This window comes from Mesoplodon mirus, assembly GCF_964341445.2.
Source record: "Mesoplodon mirus genome assembly, chromosome: 2".
Classification (NCBI taxonomy): domain Eukaryota; kingdom Metazoa; phylum Chordata; class Mammalia; order Artiodactyla; family Ziphiidae; genus Mesoplodon; species Mesoplodon mirus.
This window is the reverse complement of record NC_138977.1, coordinates 167212078-167237972: the sequence shown is the minus strand read 5'-3', so window position 1 is coordinate 167237972 and position 25895 is coordinate 167212078. Positions and strand designations below refer to the sequence as shown.

The 25895-nt window shown below is 40.4% G+C and overlaps 1 protein-coding gene across 1 annotated transcript in view; it reads left to right on the top strand.

The window, feature by feature from the left end:
- The window catches only part of TAPT1 (transmembrane anterior posterior transformation 1), a 63474-nt gene that overhangs the window by 16815 nt on the left and 20764 nt on the right, over window positions 1-25895 (top strand). The window contains exons 3-7 of the mRNA XM_082631206.1: window positions 9881-9999; window positions 20110-20272; window positions 22664-22799; window positions 24438-24535; window positions 24716-24785. Of these exons, the coding sequence (XP_082487332.1) occupies window positions 9881-9999; window positions 20110-20272; window positions 22664-22799; window positions 24438-24535; window positions 24716-24785 (586 nt within the window). The remainder of the gene's footprint in view (window positions 1-9880; window positions 10000-20109; window positions 20273-22663; window positions 22800-24437; window positions 24536-24715; window positions 24786-25895) is intronic.

Here is a 25895-nt window from a genome sequence, read left to right as displayed (position 1 = left end):
TGTTCCAGGCACTTTTACAGTGTGGGAGTAGAGAGATAAACATAAGACTCGTGAAGGTAATGGCAAGGTGATGAGGAAAAAGAGGTCACTTCTGTACATTTTACGGCGTATGTGGCGGGGACAGGGATGGTTGTACTAGGGAGATCCAGAGGTGGGAAATTGTTAGGAACACACAAGAAAGGACAGGTACACTGGAAGGTTGGGCTGGATCCAGGTTACTTTGGATGGTTAAGCTAAGGAGTTTAGACTGGCTTTGGGAGGAAATTAAAATTTATTTCTCAAGAATACTTTTATAGGTAACAGAATACCTAATGGTGACTTAACCAAAAAGGTTTTTGAGAAAATTTTTAACAAGTGAAGAGGAAGGAGATCTTAATTGTTCCAGCGGATTAATGAGGCCAGCATGGACTCAAGTCCTTTTTATCTTTCTATTTCACCATCGCTGGCAAATTGGCTCTCAGTCCTCATGTTGCTGCCTTTTAATAGAAAGATGACAGCTGCAACCTTGGGCATTACATCTGCATTATAATCAGAAACAAGAGGAGATGGACAGTGCCACCTTTTCCACTGTCCCTTTTATAAAGAATTAAAAGCTTTCCCAGAGGTGCCCCAGCATGCTTCCTTCCACTATGTCTTATTGGCCACACTGAGTCACACAGCCATCCCTGCTGCACAGGAGACTAGGCCAGTGAACATCACGCTTGTCCAACAAAGCGAGAAACAGATTGAGAATGATAATCGGGTTATCCACCCCTCAAAGCTCTGCTTCTGAAACATGGCAATGTTCAACATGGATTAGAAATAAGAGAAGCAGGGAGAGCTCAAGATCCCTCCATATGTACGCTCTTTCTTCAGATTAAATTCAGTTGATTAATTTGACCTGTTAAGAAATTTATTCCTCTTGTTAAATACATGTCATATGTGGGATGTAATTATTATGAAGCCTTTTATCAAAATTACTTATCTGTAGTTACATATGTTTATGTAACCTTGCCTGTATCATAAGAGATAGAACTAAAATGAAAATATATTTTTGACCTTACCTTACAATTCTGTGCTTTTTGACAATCTTTTATTTCATCGTTACCATGCTTTGTATGTTACAGTTATTTAATATATTTTTTTAGAAAATTGAATTCAACTGCTTAGTCTTAAATAGAACTACTTAAGTTCATCAGGTTGAAGATATAAGTATGACAATAGGTATAGAATATTGCGGTTGGGGCATAGACTTTGTTATTATTGGAAGGGAGAGGTTACTGTCACAGAGGGGAGTCATGGGATCGAGGTGAACAACCTTAGCTTCTCATCTCAGGTCCGCAGGGAAGAGCCCAGTAGCCCGATCATGGTGTTCCTTTGGCTTTGACTTTCTTCGTCTAAGATTAGGCAGTTGGAATAGGTCATCTCAGGAGGGTGGGTAGTCCATGACCGTGTGAATGAGTTTGCTGACGAGGGGCAGAGGAAATGGGAGTAATGGAAACATTCACAGAAGGGAAATTTTACATCTCTAGTGGAGGAACTTAGTTCTGCTTTTCTGAGAGTTGGAAGGGGTAATAACATTTAGGAAAAAATAATTCAAAAAGTTCCTTTCGAAATAATGAACTTAATGAAAATGTATAAAGCCTTTTTGTTGTTTCACAGTGTAAGTGTATATTAACAAAATGTAGTTATAGCCAATGTTTCACCTTTATTTCAATAAAACAGTCCTGAGATTTTGTTGTGAAACTAATAGAGAGTACTTAGATCTGTATATGGCAGTGATTTCTTGGGCATCCTGCTCGGTTTCTAATTTTCATGAAAACGTGTGGGGAATCATCCCCCTACATTGTTCTCATGATGCAGCTCTTGTTTGTGACACACCCTGCCTCAAGACGTCCCACCACATGACTGCTAAGGCACGGGAAAGCCTAGGGTATCTGCTCATGTCAGCATCTCAGCAGCCTTAGCTGGTGTTCCTCCTGGCCTGTATGATGCTTGTTGCCCCTGGCTTGCATCAGTGGTGACAGCAGCTTCCTCGTGTCTTGTGTGACGGTCTTACCTTTCCTAACGCTTCTTGGCGTGGGGCGGGTGGGAGTGAAAATCCATTTTGGCAGGGGCACCAGTAGCCCACTTCAGAGGCAGGGCTTGGAGGTGATGGCGGATGGCCCAGGCATCCAGGGCTTCCTTGTCCTGGTGTCGGCCCTGTACCTCTTAGGCACATAGGACCCATCAGATGGTTCTGGGGCAACCAGCCAAAGACTTCAGGCCTCCATCCCATTCACTGATGTGTTTAAAAGACAATTTGTGATCTTGGCACTGTGGGGCTTTGTTTATCTTTTTGGATCAGTAACTTATTTCTGTCACGTTAGCTTTGGAAACAGTCTAAAATCCTTCCTTTCCTCTCTCTTTCCATCATGCTGTATCAGGCCACTGTGCTATCTCCCCCGGACAGTATTCTCCTTCGTAACTGTTCCTGCTGCTTCTCTCAGCCTGCTGCAGTGCTGCTGGTCGCTCCCTAAAAATAGCAGATTTGAGCCGAGAAGGTGTGTGACTGTAGCCTGCAGCAGCTGCTAAGACCTCGCAAATGTGCCATAGGGTCCTGAGGGCACACCCAGCCTTGTACATCACAGCCCTGTTTGTCCTTGCAAAATACCAAGTAATGGCCCCTGCCTCAAGCAAGGGTTGTTGTAAGGACTAAGTAAGTTAAATAGGTCAAGTGCTTAGAATATTACAATATTCAACAATGATTAAAAATAAGAGAAGTAGGAAAATCTCAAGATCTTTCCATGTGCAGTCTTTCTACAAATTAAAATCATCAGTATATTTATTTACCTCCGAAGACATTTATTCCTTGTGTTAAATATGTCAGGCAGGGCTTCCTTGGTGGCGCAGTGGTTGAGGGTCCGCCTGCCGATGCAGGGGACACGGGTTCGTGCCCCGGTCCGGGAAGATCCCACATGCCGCGGAGCGGCTGGGCCCGTGAGCCATGGCCGCTGAGGCTGTGCATCTGGAGCCTGTGCTCTGCAACGGAAGAGGCCACAGCAGTGAGAGGCCTGCGTACCGCCAAAAAAAAAATGTCAGGCATAAGTTGACTGTTATGAAGCCTTTTATCAAAATTACCTTGTTTTCGTTAACGCACATGCATTTATGTGACTTTGCCTGTCATGAAAGTACTTGGCTCCTTGTAATCCCTTTGTTTACCATCTCCTAGAGTGTAGACTTCCCAGGGGTATGAAATTTTGAATTCAGATGAATAAAAATTATTTTATTATAGGGATGACCTTGAAGCAGTAATTGCTTTCAGAGTCAGTCATTTGTAAACTTCCTTATTGACAACCCATTCTCCTTGACATCCTTTTAATTGATCCCCGCATGTGAGTTTGTTGAGAACTTCCGGAACACAGGATAAAGATTTGTGCCCCTTAGTGGTTAACTGGGCTGATTCCTGACCCTCTCATCTGATGATTACATTCTGGCCACACAGCCTCCCGCTCACGTTGCACCTGAGCACGCTCTTGTCTTTGCTTGAAATGCTGTTCCTCCTTTCTGTGCCTGGCGGCAGCTAGTGCCCATCTTGTCTCCTGGTGGGAGATCTTTGCTAACTCTCTTCCTCCCTCCCCCAGGTGCCCATCCCAAGTTCATCCCCCCACCCCCACCCCAGCTCGCTGCTCAGACCTGATCTCAGCGCATCCAGAGCACATCCTTCATCTGGCCCTTACTCTGCAGTCTGTGTCCCGCTCACTAGATTTGAATTCCCTGGGGAAGATGTCCTTCCTAAATGACCTTTCAACCCCCGTGTAGAATTAAGCAGGACGCGGGTTCTGCTCTTACAGGAGTAGACCCAGAGCTTTATAAACTGAGACCAGGGGAAGGAAAGAAAACACCCTTCCTGCTTTACTACTGCTTCCCAACTCCCACCCCAGAGCAGCCGCCCTCAGCTCTGGACACTACTTGGTGGTCATGGTGGAGGAGATGGATTCAGAATTGCCAGAAGATGGTTTGTGCAACTCAGAGAGGCATATTCCAGAATCACTGTGCTTTAATTTTAGCCGTAACGTTTTATTTACTGAAATTTCAAATGGCATTAAAAGGAAGGCAGGAGATTTTTGTCAAAAAAGGAAACATTTTTAAAAGGTTAAGAAACCTTGCTCCACTCTCCACAGAGAGAGGCTGGCATTTTATTTGTTTATTTCTTTTGAGGCTAGTATTTTTCATATGATTAAGAACAATAGTATTAGGTTCAAAATGAGTGTGGTAAGAGCTGGTTGTGGAAATTTTCACTAGCGTGTGATGTTTTGTTGACCAGAAGTGTTACAGAATTGTTGTAGTTTTAACATTGATATTCAGTTATTAAAAACTTCTGTTAAATCTTTTTTTTTTAAACATATAAAGCCAAATCCAGTGGCGAGGTTGATGCTGAGTGACAGGTGTCTTCAGTAGAAATAGTGCTTCAGTTTCAAAGCCATGTCTTCTGCAGACCTACTGTCCTTGCCTCTACTGCTCAGGAACTGGGCAAGCTCCCAAGTTTCACTGCAGAGTCGGGGCAGGGGCGGTGTGCTCGGGTTGGAGGTGAGGATGCACGGAGGCCCTCAGGCCCTGTGCACAGCACCTGGCCAGTGCCTGGCCGTATTGCCCAGTACCCGTAAAAGGCTTCTGAAGCCCTTCCACACAAGATCTCCCACCAGCCAGAAAGACCAGGGAACATGAGAGCATGCAATACATGTTTCGTTAAGAGAGAGAAGGAGGAACAGATAAAAGACTGAGCTAGCTCTGGAAAGTTTTCACACAAACTTTTGTCTTCCATCCCCGGGAAAATAACACTGAATGGAAAAGAGGTACAAGCCAAAAACTCCAGTGTGGGGTTTCTTCTTGAAGTTTCTCGATTATGCTTTGGTTTTCTGCATTCTGTTATTCATGTAGTGGCCAGTTCAAAGAGATGACATATTTATAAGGCCTCCCCCACCCCACCCCCCGTCAAGGTGAGATGCAGCTAAAGTAAGATACCGCCTTCTTCAAGATGGATAAAGTGAGGTGGGGCTGGAGCATCAGTACCAGAGGAGGAGAGAAATGGGGAAATGGGGGGAGAGAGCAACAAGGGTCCAGTGCGCAAGGCATGACTGTCAGCTGATAAGACGGATGTTCACCCGTGATTTAAAGAGGCGTGTTCCAGAAGCATGGTGCTTCTTTGATTTTAGCCACAACATTGTATTTATTTTGAAATTTCAAGTGGCATTTAAAGGAGATTTTTGTGTTTCTCAAAAGGGAAACAGAGGGTGGCATATGACACCAATTTCATGGCTTTATAGTCACACCTTGTATATTTCAGGGCAGATTTCATTAGCTGTTATTTAAGACTGCTTGAATGCTTTATGGTTATTTGGTCCAAATGAAGAGGAAATAGTACTTGCCTATTTTATCAAGATGCCATACAAATTAACTGAAGGTCTGAAAGTACACATTATTCTTGTTAGTAATATATACTCGAACCTTTTAATTTTATTAAGATAACATTTTCACAGCTAGCAGTAAATCTATATATGTGAAATGTTTATGCCTTTTGTAAATTTGATTCATTAAATGCCTTTATTTCTGCATTTTTTATGACACTAGGCAAATTGGCAAAAGACAAGTTAGCACAAAGAAAATTACGTTAACTCCTATGCCTAGCAAAAGTAGGGAGTAAGATCTTTTTGCTGTGCTTAAACTGCTTCAAAGAGAACATGTAGGACCTTGAGGCAGACAGACCCAGGCATGAAGGCTAGTTCCTTCACTCTGACCCACAGCCTTGGGCAGGTGTTCAGCCTCCAGAGCTGTGGTTTCCTCATGTGCTGAGCAGGGATGAAAATCACGAGCTCAAGAGCTGATGGGGGATTAAGTAGTCAGCACTCAGCACTCAGCACTCTCCTGGGGGATGGAAAACACAGGAGTCTGACACATCTCCTTCAGACTCCTGGATCACGAGGTAAATTAAATGAGATGCCCTCCAGCGCCCAGTAGGGCGCCAGGCTCACACTCAGCCCAGCAGGCGTTTCTTTACCTCCCTCAAGGATGAATGTTTTCAGGATTACATCTTGTTTACTTTTTTCGGAAGTTTTCTCATTTTCATTTGTAAAGAATTTAAGAGGGGCTTCCCTGGTGGCGCAGCGGTTAAGAATCCGCCTGCCAGTGCAGGGGACACGGGTTCGAGCCCTGGCCCGGGCAGATCCCACATGCCGTGGAGCAACTAAGCCCATGTGCCACAACTACTGAAGCCCGCGCGCCGTGCTCCGCCATAAGAGAAGCCACTGCAATGAGAAGCCCGCGCGCCGCAATGAAGACCCAACGCAGCCAAAAATAAAATTTATTAAAAAAAAAAAAATTAAGAGAATGCTGTGCTTTGTGAAAAAAGTTAACACCTGAACAGTAGATAGAGGAGTTGGGTCACTTTTCCATGTTTCTAAACCCTGAAAGGCATTTCTATTGCTTTATTTGTATATTGCACGTTCTCACATAGATGGATGCCTTCTTTCCACACAGTTGAAGTTTCTTTAGATCACAGACACTTGCTTTCCTTCCATTTTCTTTTTTCTTTTTTTTTCTTTTTTTTTTTTTTTCTTTTTTTTTTTTTGCGGTATGCGGGCCTCTCACTGTTGTGGCCTCTCCCGTTGCGGAGCACAGGCCCCGGATGCGCAGGCCCAGCGGCCACGGCTCACGGGCCCAGCCGCTCCGCGGCACATGGGACCCTCCCAGACCGGGGCACGAACCCGCATCCCCTGCATCGGCAGGCGGACTCTCAACCACTGCGCCACCAGGGAGGCCCTATTTTTTATTTTTTAAATTTTATTTATTTATTTATTTTTGGCTGCGTTGGGTCTTCGTTGCTGCGTGCGGGCTTCCTCTAGTTGCAGCGAGCGGGGGCTACTCTTCATTGTGGTGCGCGGGCTTCTCATTGCGGTGGCTTCTCTTGTTGCGGAGCATGGGCTCTAGGCGCGCGGGCTTCAGTAGTTGTGACATGCAGGCTCAGTAGTTGTGGCTCTTGGGCTCTAGAGCGCAGGCTCAGTAGTTATGGCTCACGGGCTTAGTTGCTCCGCGGCATGTGGGATCTTCCCAGATCAGGGCTGGAACTCGTGTCCCCTGCATTGGCAGGTGGATTCTTAAGCCACTGCACCACCAGATAAGTCCCTCCTTCCATTTTAATATTGAGATCTGTCATATCGACAGCTCCAGGTGGTCTTTATGTGGTCAGCATACAGTGGGGGAAGATTTTTCTTGCCCACTGAGTTTACTGGGCTGGTTTAAAATGTGAAGGGGAGGATAAACAACAAGGTCCTGATGTATAGCACAGGGAACTATACTCAGTATCCTGTGATAAACCGTAATGGAAAAGAATATGAAAAAATAGGGCTTCCCTGGTGGTGCAGTGGTTAAGAATCCGCCTGCCAATGCAGGGGACACAGGTTCGAGCCCTGGTCCGGGAAGATCCCACATGCCACGGAGCAACTAAGCCTGTGCGCCACAACTACTGAGCCTGCGCTCTAGAGCCCACGAGCCACAACTACTGAGCCCGCATGATGCAACTACTGAAGCCCATGCGCCTAGAGCCCATGCTCCGCAACAAGAGAAGCCACCGCAACGAGAAGCCCATGTGCCGCAACGAAGAGGAGCCCCCGCTCGCCGTAACTGGAGAAAGCTGCACACAGCAACGAAGAACCAAAAGCAGCCAAAAATAAATAAATTAATTAATTAACAACAACAAAAAAGAATGTATGTGTATAACTGAGTCACTTTGCTGCACAGCAGAGATTGACACAACATTATACATCAACTCTACTTCAATAAAAATTGAAAATAAAAGTGAAGGGGAAGGCCCGTTAGGCTTTTGTTACTGTTGTTTACCATGATACTAATACACATTCCTCTAAGCCTAAGAAAGGTGACTGTTCGTTAAAAGAAAGTTTGATTCTTTAAGAGACGGTTTTCGTCATGATTACTTTTCTCATCGGTGTTCTTGCTCATGCTTCTTCCTCCCCTGGAAAGCTTCCTTCCCCTGTTCCCACCCCTCCACCCCAACCCAGTCTGCCCTCTCCAGGTGTCAGTAGCCCTCATCTCAGATGTCATTAAGAGTCTCCTCTTCTATGGAGGTTTTTCTAAATCTCCCAAAGTTGGGTTGGCCATTCTTTCTCAGGGCTCCCCTGTTCTTTGTATACTTAATTCTGTCATAGCAGCCGTTATCTCTGCATTGACCTCCTTTATCTACATGCTGGTGTCTCTATCTGTGAAAATGCGAATAAGCTTGCTGAGGGCAGGAACCCCATCATGAGGTCCCGCCTGGCTCTGTGCCCTCCAGGCTGAGTGTCTTACTTGGCGCTGATGAATGAGTGATGTGTTAATCCCCAGTGTAAGGTCACGAGAAAGACAGCCACTTAACTCTGCCCTTCCCAGCTTGCTGTCTGTTTATGCGGACACAGCAAAATACCTTCCGGGAATGTCAGGTTTCTGTCATTTTCTGCCTTTGGAGTGTAAACAACAAATCACCAGCAAACAGGGAAAGGATTCTTGGTGACAGGAGAGTAATAAGTAAGGACCACTAGCTTTAGGTGGACCTTGCTCAGTCTTTTATAGGACTCCTTTGTGTGTGAAACAAGGGGACAGACAGAACTGTGACTGTGCTGACGACAGGGTGACTGACGCAGACCAACTACTAAGAAGCCTGGCACATATATGTATACATACACATACGTGTGTGTGTATATATATATATTTTTTTCTTCAGACATTCTTGCAAAAAATTAATAAAATGTGTCCTTTCTTATAAAGTTGTGTTAGTTTGCTAGGGTTGCAGTAACAAAATACCATAAACTGGGTGTCTTAAACAACAGAAATTTGTTTTCTCACACTTCTGGATGCTAAAAGTCCGAGATCAAAGTGTCAGCAGGGTTGGTTTCTTCTGAGGCCTCTCTCCTTGGCTTGTAGGTGGCTGTCTTCTCCCTATGTCTTTGTATTGTCTTCCCTCTGTGTCTTGTCTGTGTCCAAATTTTCTCTTCTTATAAGCATACCAGTCATACTGGATTAGGGCCCGCCCTAATGACCTCATTTTAACTTAATTAACTCTCATCTCCAAATACAGTCACATTCTGAGGTACCAGGGGTTAGGCCTTCAACATCTGAATTTGGTGGGGAGGGATGCGATTCTGCCAGTAACAGTGTGGATTTTAACTGCTTAATATATATATGTAGGACAGTTTATTGACTAAGAATACATCAAGTGCTGTGTGTGAGGGTGTATATATCATACCATGTTTGTGTGTCAGACATACAGAAAGTCCCCACTCTTAAAATAGTGGAGTTTAGTAGCCTGGGTATGGCTCCTTCTTTAAGCCATCAAAAGACTCTGTCCTCCTTATGTGGCAAGTATACAAGAAAGGGGGAAACACTACAGATATTAGCAGCTATTCCTCCAATTAAGAATAATGCCTTCTCTGTACAGCAAGTTAAAGTATACATGAAATTTTGTTAAAATTAGTAATCTCTTTACATAAGAGTAAGGTTAGACTTTACAAGTTGTATCTGAAAGGTTTTCTATAATATCTCTAAAGTTTGAGGAAGTACCCAGAAAGCTACATCAGATGCTGTGGTCAAGGGCAGCTTGTGTTTTGAGCAATTGACTTGTGTAGGTGGTAAACCAAAGGCTCTGGAAGAAGAACTACAAACTTGCATTTTGAAAAGGGATTTTTCATTAGAATATGGCTTGTATATACAAGGAGAAGTACTAACTTGTTATTCCCATAGATAAATTAAAAGAAATGAATTTCCTACAAAGTTTAGAAATTCCTTGATTGTTTAAAATTTTCATCTGTAATATTTTAAAGAATATTTATTTTACATTTTGTTTTTTATGTTCTTCTCTGCTTTGAAAATCCAGCTCATGGTTTTTGGAATCTTTCTGTGCCTGGATGCATTTCTGTATGTGTTCACCCTGCTTCCTTTAAGAGTTTTCCTGGCGCTGTTCAGGCTCTTCACACTGCCTTGCTATGGCTTAAGGTAAGTTTAAGATTATGAACTATTTTAAACATTTAAGTTATTTTTACTACTTGTAGTTGAGCTAAATAATCACTTGCACAGATTTTTTAGAATAGGGATAATCATTAAGTTTCTTTCACACTTTGGCCCTTAATGCATAAGTGAATGCTGTTTATCTTTTTAATGAATATTATGTAATATGCTTATATAATATTTGTACTTTTTATATGCACATTTTTTTTTCCAAATGGTTTTGGACTAGAAATTTGCTTTGGCCAGTAAACAAATGTCAGTAATGCAGGAGGCTGTGTAGAAGAATAGAAAAGGCCTAGCACTGAGAGGCAAGGACCAACCACATTGCCACTGTGCTAGCTCAGCCTGTACTTCAAGTCCCTTGGCCTCCTGGGCATCATCTGTAAAGTGAGGACCAGGTGCTAGGCTGGGAGGTGGGCGGCGACTGGCATCAGAATCTCCTAGGGAGCTCTTAGTACAGGGTTCCTCCTCCATCTCATTTGAGAGTCTCTGTCTTCATGGCCTAGCTAGCCTTAGTTACTGCTTACAGGTGAGACCCCCCTCTGATTTGTGAGAGGGGAAAGCTCTTGAAGACCATGGTCCTGGTGGGAAGGATCAGACAGTCTGGCCCAGCGTTGATTAACTGATGGGTCATGAGCAACTACTAACTTCTCTAAGCTTGTGTCCCCATCAGTAAAAAGGGGACGTTTAGAGCCAGCATCTTTTACCACAAAGACTGAGAGATGTAAAAAGAATACCTAGTGTAGTGCCTGGTTCGTAGTAGACAGGAATAGATACTAGTTTCCTTCCTTCCTTCTCTTCCAAAACTGGGAACAGGAAGATGAAAATGTAAAGCTTATGTGAATCTTAATGCGTTTTTGGTCTTGAGGTTAGAAATTCGGATTTTACAGGTTTTTTCTTTGTGGTTACATCAACATGCCTCTGCTCTGTGTGGTCACTCTCTGTAACATTATTACAGTGTTCTTAGCATAGTTGCCCTATTTACATTTCTCACATGCGTCATTTTTCTATATACGTTTCATTCTGAGAAAGTTACAAAATACTGAAATGGACAATAATATGTGAAACTTTATTTAACTATAAAGTAGGTGACTCTTCCATGGTATATTAAATATATGAATAATAACATTATCATCAGTAACCATGGAAACTGAGTTATAAAATTATTGATCAACATACAGAATTATGTGTTGATTTTTTTTTAAGACTAAAGTCATGGAAGGGTCTCTTTTAAAGTCATAAACGAGCATATACTTGATATTTAGTACGTACTGAATAACACATACAGTCCTTTTAAAAATGGCCTTAATCAGTATTAATAAGGAAGAAATCCCTCCAGTGTAAATTGGAAGAATTTATCGATCATGATGATCATATTGTGATAAGAGTAAAAGCTCTTCTTTGCAGGATGGCATGGGGTAGATTATAAGAATTAAGATCACAGCATTGTTATATGTGATACTTCATATTCTATAATCTTCCTCTCCTTCCAGAATGAAAGAATTATGTTACATATTTTATTAATTTCTTGTTAATCAAATGGGGGGATCTTTTTTAGGAATTTACCGTCAACTTTAAGATATTCAAGTACGTGCTTTATGCCTTTGGGAGAATTTTTAAGAAGACTTTATTTGTATCAGCAAACCTTTTTTTTCAGACATTTGTAGCATGGTACTCCAATATTCAGAAAGCCTAACCTTGTATACTATCACTATTCCTTTATCACTGTTGGGAGCTCAATAGAATCATGGTTATTTCAGTTACCTTTTCAGAAGACCAAGAAAAAAATCTAAGACATTACTAAATGGAAGTCTTCATGTGTGATTGCATAACAAGAATAGACGCATGGAAAGTTGGATAAAGCCCAGGTGAGGCTACCTGACATAAAATAACTCATGTCTACACTATGAGCTAGATTACTTTTTAGTTATTCTTTGATCAGCAGTGTGAGGCAAGTTCGTGCTCTAGCTGTCTTTAAGCGAATGGCTTTTAAAGACAGAGCATGTTCTCTGTGGCTGTTGGCACGATGAGATATAGCATGAAAAGGATGTGTAACCTAAAATCAACAAGAGCCGTCTTGTTGTTACACAGGCATCTAAACTGTGTCCCTTGCCACTTGGGGAGCAAGGCACCAAAGTAGCATTAGAGAAGTCTTTCAGTGTTCTAAAAAGTGGGAGAGGTGTTGCAGAGAGCTGGGAAGCCTTCATCACTCTACTCCTTGTTGGCTTTAGTGTGAGTGGTCGATGGTCCCTAGAGCCAACCTTTTCTAGGTATTTTAAGGGGTTTTTTTGGCATAAAAAGTAAAGGTGATAACTTTTGTATATTACTTTAAAATACTTTTTCAATCTAAATTAATTTGAATAACATTTTAAAACAGAATTCAAGTCCATTCTATTTTCAAGGTTTTATGGCCAAACTGACACTAGAGGGCAGCCCATCACACTACAGTGAAGACTCCGCTAAGTTTTTCTGGGCAAACAGTTCTTGCTATTTCTGCAGTTTGGATCAACTGAAAAATTACATTTTATGCCATCACTAATAAATATGTGTATATATAACGTGAAGTGCAGTTAAAATTATATAACAGAACTTCATCACTTTAAATACTCTGTGAGTGTAGGCAGATTATACAGAATATGAAGATACTGCCTTCCTGTCTTAGTGCCTTAAGTATACTTTATCAGAATTAGCAAAACTATTGTTAATATTAAGTCTAAGACCTTTCAAATATTTTAGGAATATAAAAATACATTTTATTTTTACAAAATTATTAATCAGCCAAGTTTTGTCGTCTTATAGCTTTTCTTCCAACATTCTCTACTTCCATTCAAGATTATTTGATTTGTCTTGCCTGTAGCTGTATCATGTCCCATCTTTTTAAGCAAACAAAAAGTGCTCTTTCCTTCAGTCTGACTTTATTTTTTCAAAGAGATAAGAAGAAATTAAAGAGACCAGCAAAGATGTTGATTGTATTCTTTTTTCTGTTTTCTTTTTCTCACTCTTCTGTATTTTAGGTTTTTTTCTGTTAAAGAAAAACAAAGTTACTATTGATATCTTCCTAGTCTGTTAGTTGTGTGAAATTATTCCCAAAAAGTCGGGTGGGGGATGGGAAGGGATATTTGTCAAAATCAAGATGCTGACATGAAAACAGCAACAGTTTGCAGGCTCTAGTGCTGTGGTTTCAGCATCACATCATAGCAGAATGCTGTTATCGCCCTCTTTTCAGAAATGGGATTGGTGTTCTCACCTCCTCTACGTGCGGAGTTGTATCTGGTACAGCATTTGTGAGAGGCTTCCGAAAGCTGACAGCCTCCCGGGTTTTCTGCTTTAGAATTGATTTTTTGAACCTATTTCTAAATCTTCTGCAAACTTGTCGTGGGTTTTGGTTTGCGGGTGTTTGTCAGTACTGACAACTAAATAGACTTTCTGCCTTTCATTAAGCCTGAGGGTCAGGGCGAATCTGCAGCCCTTAAGAAACCAGCCCTTATCATGATTGCTCCCCTGGTGGACATTTTGCCAGCTTTTGACCCTGTTAAAATATTTTTCATTTTGAGATGTTGACAGGGTAATTTTCTTGACTCCATTGTTGTGTGTGTGTTATCTGCAACGGGTGTACTGCTTGCATAAAAAGTTTACACCTGTCCTTAGTAATTCCAAGAATATTTAGGTGAAAACTATTGCTAATGAATTTACAGTCTTGAAAAATCTTTGCCCTTAACTGTTTTGTTGTAGACTAATATAAAGAAATACACCCAGATTCTTTAAAAGCCAACTGATTTATGTATATCTTCCCTCTTTCTCAGGATAGTATAATTTTTAAAAAACATTTGAGAAACTTGTTGAATTAGGATAATTTTTTTAATGATGAGGACATGAAAATCAGAATTAAGTTTTGATTTATTATATGAAGTATCTTTGTTTCTTGGAAGAATGAAAGTATTTTGTTTTTTTAGAAAAGTAGACTGCTCTATATTATGCTAAAGAGGTATCCAACATTATTTTTTCCAAATTTACTTATAGAATAAATAAATAATAACCAGTTGTATGTGTGTTTTTAATTTACCTGGCATTTTTTCTGGATCCTTTTTCCTCCTCCAACCTGTGGCTTCATTTTGTGTTGTAGAAGCCTCAGTCACATTTGAGTTAAAAGTTGAGGGAGATTGTAGAGAAAAGCAATACTATCTGGTGCCAGGAACTGATAGTTTTGAAAACTTTGCTAAAATATTTTAGACAGTAATAAGTGTAGAGTAGGTTTAAGTAATAAATGCTAGAGTCTTTTTCTTTTACTATTGGAGGAAATAAAATATGTGCAAGTAAATTTTACTGTTTTCTCACCTCGGTTTTAGGCATAACTCTTACTTGAGGCTTTATGTACTTTTTTGTTTTTAAGAGGCAATGGTATCTTTTTCTTTTGAGAATTTACCCCACAGAAAGCTCTCATCTCCCAAAGAATTATGAATTTCAAGTGCTTGAGAGTTTCTTAACCCATTGGGTTTCTTCTGTATGCCTTACCTCCTCCAAGGTAGTTCCACCTAAAATTAACTGCACACATATGAACACACACACATTATACATAATAGATTTTTCTCTTTTTAGATTAAGTCTTATTTTTGGCCTGAGTGATTCATGCCACCCCTGTCGCGCATGTAGGGAGAGCTCTTGGTAACTTCTCTGGGGAAACAAGTACGTCTGTCATTTCCTCTTACCAGGGCTGGTCTACGTGGCTGATTTGTAGAGAGCAATATATTTGTTAGAGAGTCTTCCTAACCTCAGGTTTTATTGTCCCCTGTTTCCTCACCATGACGCTCTAAGTAGCGTAGCAACATTACAACCTTCTCTCTTTCTTTCTCTCTCGTAAATCAGACCGAAGGGAGGAGCACTTTCACTTCCTTTATAGAATGGAATGTGGTGTCACAGGGACTCCTCGTGGTGAGTAAACCCTGATTTTTCCTTCTATACTCTCGGCCAAATTGACATCAGTACAAACGAATACTGATTATAATGAAAAAATATAGACATAACCATTTGGAGATGGACACATACTGAAGAAAATGTGGTTCCCTGTCCTTACTTGGTCATAAAGCTTCGTCCACATTTGTGCAGGATTTCACCATGATCTCATCTAACATAAGAAAATCACTTGATAAAATGATCTTTAATTATACATGTCGGACTAGACCTGACATCAAGTACTTCATTCCCAATGCCACATCAGTCAGCTGAGCCCTTCAATGTGAGCAGTTTTTATTTTGCATCCTCCAAGCACCAAACATAGCTTATAAAACCAGTGGTTTTTTCCTAGTATAGTTTGAAATTATTTTCAAAGCCCAAGGAACACTTCAGTTATTCATTTTAAGCTTTTATAATTATTTTTCTACTGCCTGTCGCAAAAACTTAAGATTTAAAATTTTCAGTCTCCTAATTAAGGAAAATATCTTAATCTTAATACTTTATTCCAGTTTACTCTAAAATTATAAAACGACTTCTCTTTCAAAAATGGAGACTTTTTAATATTTCACGTTTTTTTCAATAGTGCTTGTATATCTTCATTTTTCAGTTATACCACAAATAGCTAAACATGTTAAAAGAGAAAGAGAGAAAAGAAGAAAGATCCAGTATGCGTATTTTGTAATGAAGTAGCTCATGCTGGTACCTTGGCATGTTTCAACACCAGTTTGAAAATTAACTAGGCAGGGCTTATCCCAGTTCTCTTAGTCATTTGTGTTGCCTCCTCTTCTTTCCTGATCTTTTTCTGTTCACTATCAGTTTTTACTTTAATCTTAGTTGGCATAGTACCTTCTGCTGAACAGGGTGCAGAAAAAGCCTACACCTGATCATCTTGGCTTACTACATCATTCTGTTCCCCAAAAGTGCCCTTGAAACAACTGGGTCACTTTATTTGGTAATTGCAAATCCAGGGAAAGTATTTGAAAGACCAAAAGATAAAATTTAGAAATGTAGACAATTTAATTTCTGTAAGAGTGGCTTACAGTGTCTTGTGATAACTGACAGCCAACTGTAAATTAGATTAGTGGGGTTTTCACTTTGTCCAACAGCTTCCTCCACTTGTTTATGTGTTAGTGTGGGATTTTCAGTGCTTGCAAAGCGAATTGCCAGTAACCACTGTTTAACAGGCATTTATAAGGAAGAGCTTCAGCCTGAAAGTATTGTTCATAAACCAATTCAGAGTTGATTGTCAGGGCTGTAGATAAGCTTCTTATGGAGTTGGAAATACTTATCATATATCATATCCAAAAATGTCCTGGCAGAGAAGGAAACAAATGCTGGAGCTGGTTCAAGTTGTTTTAACCAGCTGAACTTATTTTGAGGTTAGATCTTTTCTTACTCAGAGAAGCTGTGATGCCCCCTTAGAAACGATTTTTTAATTTTTGCAACTTTCCTTTTTCACTTACAGGGAAATTTATATGAAAACAAGACCCTTGTTTCTTAAGAGTTATGCTTTTATGTTTTTATTTGAATAAATCCCCTTAATTTTGAAATTAAGGAGAAAATCAGAGTCATCTCTGTAGTACCCAGTTATGATGTAAGCAATGGAAAATTTTCACCAAAGCAGAGAGTGCACAGAAAGCAGTGCACAGATCCAGTGAAAACAGTCCTTTTTCCCATCTTTTTAGAAATGAAAAATTACAGCTATTTTTGGTTTTTAGCATAATAATTTTTCCATATGAGATGACAGTACAGTGATAAATTATACAATATTAAATTATGCTGAAAGATAAAAGATACTGAGTTGCTGATTCCTGTAAGTTTAAAAGTTCTTTTAAAGAAAAGTCTGGGATGGTAGATGGGAGTGAGAACATGCCTTCTGGAGCCAGATGCAGAGGGTCAGATCCCTGGTCCCCCACGTCTAATTCCTGACCATGCAGCTGCAGGCACGTTCTTGATACTCTGCATCATCTGTGAAATTGGGATTGTGATGTACCTTCCTCATAGGATCTCATAGGATTGTCGTGGAAACTAGAACAGATACGTGCCAAGTGCCTAGAATGGTGCCTGCCTCATAGGACCTGTGGATTGTAGCATAAGGTGTTTCTTCAACTCTTCCGCCATTTTTACAGCCTGGTTTAATCCTAAGCAAAAGAAAGCTAAATTAAAGTTGTTTATTTAAAATTTAAAAATTTTAGTTATCATCTTGGTTTAAAATGTGTGGTATTACGTTATTTGGGGAGACAGCTTTCCAATGTTTGGTAGCTAATTTCTAACAATGACTTGTATCAAATATAATATTCCTCCTTAGATATACTTACACACTGTTCCTTTGTTGCAAATGTTTATAAAGAAACAAAATTGGACAGATATGTATTAAAAATCCTTTTATCTCTTAAATAAAGTGCTTTGACTGAGATCACTTAACTAAGTAGATGCCAATCTAGTACCAAAAGCTCTAAGTATAGATTTCTACTTTAATTAGTTATCTAAATCTTTTTGGTAATTAATGCAAATTCATTAATACCACCCTACTTTTCGTTCCTATCGTTTTCTTTAGTTCATAAAACATGACCTCTAGTTCTTAAACACAAAGGCCCCTGACTATGGGTGATTTGTGCTTTTCAGCCTATGCTCTGCTGTGCCAGCACTTCTGAGGGGGAGGTGGGTGTGTGCTCCTGGCTGATGCTTCGGGTTGACCCTGGCCATCCCAGGGGAGACAAGCACACGGGCCAGGATCCCAAGAGTGTTCAGAATGTCTCCTCTTCTCATTGTTTGACTTAAAAATATGTTTACCTCCAGCTCTTGACAAATATAATACCGCTTCCATTTTTTATCTTGGGGTCCAGCAGCGAACTACCTCGATATTTGAACAGCCTTTGGCAGAGTTCTGTGTTCTGGGCTAGGTGTTTGCAGATGGGAGATGCAGCTCACTCTGGATTTCATGAGAAGAAAAGGGCCAGAGTCTGCAGGGAAAGAGAGGAACAGCACTGAGGACAGAAAGGGACAGAAAAACGATGATAGAGATTGATCAACTTTGTCCTTGAGGCAGTTTTTCCCAAGATTTCCACTTCAACTACTAAGAATAACTTCCCTCGGCTTATTGTGCTGTGGTGGTATGACTTGGACACGTGGCGTGACTTGGATTATTCTGACCCGTCTCTCCATCTAGCTCGTTGGTTCAGCCCAGTGTCTTCTCATCCTCTGCTAGCCCTCCCTGGACCCGGTCTTCACAGAATTTGTCTCTTTTCAGGACTTTTGCAGATTTCCATATTCTCTCTGTGAAGAGGTCAAATTCACACCTGACTAAAAACCTCTGCATACTACAGTGTAGTACGCAATGCAGTATGTATTGTAGAAAACAAGTATGAGGTTCTGTAGCACATCTGGCAGAATTGGCATTGCATGCCTCACTGTTCTCTTATAGAGCAGTGTTCTGGGTAGCAGTTTTGGGTTCCTTGTTGAACCCTACAAGGATCTTTGGAAGAAAAAAGCCCCCGATCTGAATGTGGACAAGGGCTAGAAAGGAGCTCCAGAGAGAATAGGTAGCCAGGAAATACCAAGTAAGTAGAGAGCTCAGGACACCAATAGCCCGCTGGAAAGGGAGCTCACCCCTTAGGTAGGTCCTAAAGTGTTGTCACAACGGGCAGAAATGAAGAGACTCTGCGGCTCCTAATGCCAGTATTCAGGCTTTTTATTGATTGTACGATCCATATGTAAAAGCTGCCAAAGCAGGAGACTGAGCATTTTCTATCTTGAGGAATCAGCCTGCAGTTGACTTAGAGAAAACACCTTTCCCATTCTTGTCACAGGAATTTTACGTTCAGTGAAAGAAGTCTTAAATTTCTTCTTTTCTAATGTATTTTTTTGCTGTGTCTTAGGAAGACGTTTCCATTCACAATTTAGGTTTAGCTCCCTATACTCTGACCTCAAAAGTAAGGAATGATTCTGCTTGTGTTAATTAGGAAAAAACCACAGTTGACACTTGAGCAACTGGGGGTTAGGGCACCGACCCTATGCTCAATAGCCAGCCCTCCGTATACACGATCCCTCCGTGTCCGAGATTCCTCTGTATCCATGGTTCCTCATCCATGGACTCAACCAATTGCAGAGCATGTAGTACTGAAGTACATATTTATTGAAAAAAATCCACGTATAAGTGGACCCGTGCAGTTCAAACCCTGTTGTTTAAGGAGCAACTGTATTTTCGACTCACGTCATAGACGGCTAACTTTTGTAATATAAAAGCTGCCCTACAAACCAGTAAGAGAAAGATGTGAGAAGAGAATTCACGCACAGTATAAATAACTTAAATATATAAAGTAGATGTCAGTCTCCTAATGAGAGAAATTAACATTGAAACTACTAGATTCAGTTTTTCACAAGTGGCATTGGCGGAGATCCCAAAGTTGATCAAATGCTAGTTGATGCACGTGGGCTTACAGGTGTCTAGTGCAAGTGTAAATTGGTACAACCCTTGCAGAGGGCAGCACAGCTGCTAGTAGCAAAACGTCAAGTGAACATAACCCTGAGATTCCAGTTTTAGGACATTATCCTATAGATGCACTTTCACTGGCATGGCATGACATGTACATCGCATCATGGTTTATAGTAGCAGAAGTCTGGAAATCTGTCAATGATATGTTACATAAATTATGATACATCCACACAGTGGAGCACTGCACTGTCATGTAAATATGAATTCCTTATGAACTGATATGGAAAAATCTGTTATGCTGTTAAATAAAAAGTGCAAAGTGCAGAACACCATGCGTAGAATGCTAGCACTGCATAAGAAGGCCTAAGCCAGTGGGGCTCCAGGGCTTCCCAATGAGGTGGGAGGCTTGTGTCTTCTTTGTGGAAATCCATTGCTTCCGAGCACTCTATTAGCAGCCGCCTGCCTTCGGTGTTCACTTGTTTAGGTTCCCCACTTCTAGCAGTAATTCTGGTTTAATATTTTATATTCTCTCCTTGGGCAGAAAATTTCATACTGTTGAGTAGTCAGCATAACTTTCCTTGTTAGTTTGAAATTTTTGAAAGATCAACCTAAGTCCCATTACCTTTGTTTGCCACTGTATGTCCAGTAAAGATTATTTATTCAAGAACACAGAAGGTAAAACTCATATTCTTATTACTTCTCATACATTTCAGGGACAGACGTTTGCTTCAGCCTGCCCAGGTGTGTGACATGTTGAAGGGTGTCATTTTGGTCATCTGCTATTTTATGATGCACTATGTGGACTACTCCATGATGTATCACTTGATTAGGGGCCAGTCCGTCATCAAGCTCTACATCATCTACAATATGCTCGAGGTGAGTCTGGGCCCTCATTTACCCGCCAGGCAGTCCAGCGCCCCAGCCTGCACAGGCCTGGCCGGTGGCACGCTGCTCCAAGCTCTCCAATACAGAACACTTTCCTGCAGGCTCTGGTAATGGTGCTTCTGGCCTCCAGTGTTCATCCGGTCATTGGCGACCTTGTTAAAATGCACATTCTGATTTAGTAGGTCTGGGCTGGCACTGGAGAATCTGTCTTCCTAACAAGATGGTGCTTGTGCTGCCGGTCCTGGGACACACTGAGGGTAGCAGGTCCTCAGGGCACAAAGTGTCCTCAAGTAGGGAAGAGGGGCACCTGCTGCCTAGACATTTCTGAGTCAGTGTTCCCTTGAGAATGTAAACTGTCAAATGGTAGAGAAATTTATTTTGCAAATTCATTGGAAACCTATGTATACTTTTTGCTAGAATTTTTAAATTTATGAAGATACTTCTAGGGTTATGTGTATGTTAGCTGTAGTAGATTTATATTTTAAGTTGCTTTTCAATTTTCACACCAAGCAAGTAAACAATTTCCCAATTTCTCTAAGTACTTAACATTTTGAATACAGTATGTCTTCCAAGTATGCAACACTTTAAAGCAGTCATCATATGAAAATCTGCATTTATGTAAATTAACAGTTACACAAAGCAAAGAAAAACATGCTTTGCTTTATAGGCAGAAACTTAATAAGTCTTTTAGACGGTAAGCCAACCTGGGTTATATAATTAACCTCTGAGACTCAACTTGCACTTTCCTATACTACTTTTTGGGGACACAAGTAAGGTCTACCTGTCTTTTGAATTAGTCACAGACAGGCTTGTCCTGGCATAGACACGTGGGGTGGTGTGGAGGCTGCTGGCCTTTCTGCCCTGAAGCTGCCCTGCCCGGGCAGCTGGGGGCTTTCCATCTCTTCGTAGAAGCCGCAGAACTCTAGCCGTCCCGGTTAGTCCTTAATTCATTGACTGGGATGATTTAAAAACCACACCCCAGCTTCCTGGTTGTAGGCTCGTTGCCATACACTTGCTTTGTCCTGTCACGTGTGGGTGTGGTTTGTGAAGCAGAGTAGCCATCCTGCTCTCGCCTCCCTCCCACAGAAGGAAAAGCCCAGGCCTCCTGTCCTCCCTGGCCGCGTGGGTGTCTCTCCGTGCCAGCACCCCACTAATCTCCTCCATGCATTCCCTCCCGGGGGATTGCAGGTGACCGGGCTTCTCCTTACTCCCAAACTTAAGGCAGATGCCTCCTGATTTACACAGCCCTCTACAAGGTGGTGGTATTACCATTACTAGGAAACAGGGCAAGCAGAAGGATCCATGAATTGCTGATCAAAGTGGCTTAAATACTTATTCACTTTGTAGACTAGAGTTGATGAGTGGTTTCAGCATAGTGTAGAAGAGTCCAGGCTCTAGTATAGAGATAACTACCTCCAATCCTGGTTATCCTGCACATGGCCGCCGGTTGCTGAATGACTCTGACCTTCAGCTTCTCATCTGTGAAGTGGAGATACTAGGGTAGTTACCAGGAGTACATGAGACAGCCTGTAGAGGGGCTTAGCACATGTGGTAGGAGCTCCCTAAATGGTAGCAACTTATCCCTTCATTCGGCAGATATTCAACCAACACTCCCTACATGCCAGGATCCCGAAGATCCAGAGATGAACAAAGCCTAATCCCCTGGAGCTTATATTCTACAGGTGGGAGAGGCAGTAAACAAGGAGGTATTTGGAAATAATAAATAACCGTGATGAAGAAGAACACGGTAATAGTTAGTTACCACGGGAACCACAAAAGACTGGATGGTCTGGGAAGGTCCTGTCTTAGAATGTGACTGAAACGTGAATGATAAGCCCTCCTTTTTTCTTTTTTTATGTGCTTCTCTTTATTTATCATACTGTATTCATGGAGATCAGAACTTGAAAATGCCTTTAGGAAGCAAATCTGCTTATTATATTCTTATATGATAAACCTCAAACAAGTTACAGCTATTGTTATTTACCGATATTAGGTGTGAGTAGAGTGGGTCAAATGGTGTATTTGTCCTAAAGGATTTAAGTTTGAATCCTGAATTTGAGTTCACAGAGTTTTAAAACCAGAGGAACTGTGATTTTGATGTATCCTCTCCCTTTTATTTTTGCTACTAAAACTTTTCTTGTTACAAACAGAGTTTACTAGACAAAGTCTAATTCGGGTAACACAAAACTTGAGCACTCATTGTGTGTCAGAGAATAAGAAAATGTAAGTGAAGAAGTAAATAAAGATCCTGCTCTCTTTTGGAGCCTAGCTTCTAGTAGGATTTAAAAAGTGAGATTTCCAGTATTTGAGTTCACCTCTGAATTTTAGTAATATATTCAAATGGAATATTGAGAAACACCTTAACAAAATTTTTCTCTTTAGGTAGCAGATCGTCTGTTTTCATCATTTGGACAAGATATATTAGATGCTCTCTATTGGACAGCAACAGAGCCCAAAGAAAGAAAAAGAGCCCACATCGGGGTGATTCCTCACTTTTTCATGGCCGTTCTCTATGTCTGTATCCTTTTAGACTTCTCAGAAATTCCAACCATCAATGCATATTTTACATTATTCTATTTGGTTAGCTGTTTCTCAGATTTAAAGATGTGTGTGTGTGTCCGTATCCTGAAGACTAATGTGAACCCTCTGCTTTCTTTTGAGAAATTGCTTATAATAGTACAGTTGACCCTTGAACAACACAGGGGCTAATTCAAGTATAACTTAAAATTAGCCCTGTGTATCCAAGGATTCAAGCACCCACGGACCATTTAATACTGTAGTATTTACTATTGAAAACTATATGCGTATAAGTGGACTCATGCATTTCAAACCCGTGTTGTTCAAGGGTCAACTGTAATTGTAAATTAATTTAAAGAGTCTCATGTATACATGACCCTTTGAACTGCTAGAAAATAGTTCTGTTCTCAGTGTAACTGATTATAAGGAAGGATTTTAGAATAAAGGGATAGTATGTTTATACATATTTTAGATTTATATAGATCTCTGTAACTTTTTCATACATATATTAGAATTTTTTGAAGTTATATTTAAAGCTATGAATTCTTTGTTTTAACCTTCAGCTTAAAATGTATACAGTTCATCTAGAAATAAAATTTGAAATTGGTTAGGGAGGAATTTTTGAGCTTTTTTTTTTTTTTTTTTTTTTTTTGCGGTATGCAGGCCTCTCACTGTTGTGGCCTCTCCCGTTGCGGAGCACAGGCTCCGGAGTTTTTGAGCTTTTATTTCTCCCTCCTTCATCTTCTGAAAGCTTTTCTTTTGGAGAGTAAATGCTTTACTGTATAACACGGTGTGCACGTGTGTGTATGTATATTTACACACACATGCATACCTACACTTAAGGTCCATATGGGATCAGGACTCGTTCAAAGGAATGTGTCGTGTGATTTTTTTTTCTGTACTGTCTCTGAAAGAGCAATGCTTGAAAGAATTGGATTAATATTTGGGAAGTTAAAGGACTATGTGGGAAAAATTTCTGTGGAGAGTAAAAGCTTGTTCCAAGTATAATGAAGTAAAAAGTTACTGTTCTAATTTAAATAAACTATTCCATATGTAATATGAGTATAATTCTGCAGCTTGTGGATGTCTTCAAAAATGACATCTGAAGAAGAGTCTTAATTATCAGACATTTCTTATTGTCTTATATTCCCCGCCCCCTACAGAACCAGAGAAGAAAATCAGTTCCAGACTAACTTTTACTTTGTGTTCTCTTCTATTTTAGAATGCAGATTTTCTTAATTCACAATGTATATATCTAGGTCTCTTCTTTCAGTATTTACCATAATTTATTCCATTTATTTAATAAACTTTTCTGATATCCTGTTTCCCAAGCATTGTACCAAATGCCAAAGATCCAGAAAGAACAAGACAACTGTCTTCCAGGACTCACAGTCTAAATGACTGGATTCATTTCTGCTTTTGTTTTGTTTCATATGAGTTGCATACATCTTATCCCATCAAATTTATATCAACTATAGCTAATAGGGAAATCACAAAGCTAATAAAATACGTAAAACTTGATTTAGAAAGCATAGTCATCTTTTTTCCCCATTATAAACTTGCAAGATCTTATAGCATTATCTATTAATATAAACTGAAAACAGACTTAAGTTTTTTCCTTGACATCACTTATTGCTAGTTCTTCATGCGATCCTTATAATGGTTCAGGCAACAACTCTCAATGTGGCTTTTAACTCACACAACAAGTCCCTGCTTACTATTATGATGTCTAATAATGTAAGTATGAGATTTTATTTTACATTTTTGAGGTTATATGGTACTTTAACGGCAGTATTCTGAATGGGAAAAAATTATTTTTTCTAAATGTTATTTATTCCCTAAGAAGTTTTATATGTAGCATGTCCATTTTAAAAACTGTGTTAATGATGAAGATGATATTTGTGTTTACTGTTTCAGTTTGTTGAAATTAAAGGAAGTGTTTTCAAGAAGTTTGAAAAGAACAATCTTTTTCAAATATCAAATAGCGGTATGTACTATCAGATTCTACTTGCAGCTTTATGCAGTATTATTTTGTAACTCATTCTGAAACTCTAATGTCACGTTTCCTATGGGCCACTGTTTTCTTTGACTTAAGCTGTGCTTTCTTTTATTCTCTCAACATCTTTACTAAGTATTTTTTTTTATTATTTTGGTTATTGTAATCTCAGTGTGTTTAAGATAGTAAAAAATTACAGGTATTTGTATCATACCTTACCATACTTTCAGAAGCTTCTCATTGATCCAGAAATTTCTTAGGAGCAGCTGATATTATTCCATTTTACAGATGTGAAAGTTGAAACAGAGAGTAATTTGACTTCCCTAAGGTCACTCACTTAGCTACTAACTCTAATTCTGATGATAAACCTCAGATTGGCTCTTAGTTCTAGGCTTTTTCAGTTGTGCCTTACCACCTCCTTTCTAATTCTAAGATGTGTGAGGGCACAAAGTTTATCCCCAGAAACCTTATCTTACATAGTTAGGATAGTCATAGCAGCACAGTGTCTTGGTTCTCAAGGTGTGGCCCATGGAACCCTGGAGGGGGAGTCCCAAGACCCTTCCAGCAAGTCTGCAAAGTCAAAACTGTTTTCATAAGAATATGAAGACATTACTTATCTCTTTCACCATGTTGCCATTTGCACTATGGTGGAAAACGGGGGTGAAAAAGCCAGTGAGAGATCACCACGCTCCCACTGGAATGGCTAGTCCTGTGGCTGCCAGTGTGTGTCAGTGACGCTGGGGAGTGCCCCACACTGATGGTGGATGTGAAATGCTGCAGCTGCTCTGGGAAACCTTTTGGCGGTTTCTTACACAGTTACACATTGACCTACCCTATCACTCACCAGCGGGAACACAGTTTCACAAAAGGACTTGTACTTGTAAAGAATTGTAATGGCAGCTTTATTCATAGCCCGAAACTGGGAACAACCCAAATCCTCCCATTAAGAAGAAAGCAGATAAATAAATTTTGGTATATCTACACTGTGGGACACTATTCAACAGTTAGAGAGAACTACTTGTATTCAGCTACATGGATGAATCTCAAAAGCCTTATGCTGAGTGAAAAGAGGCCAGACACAAATAAGTACCTACTGTGTGA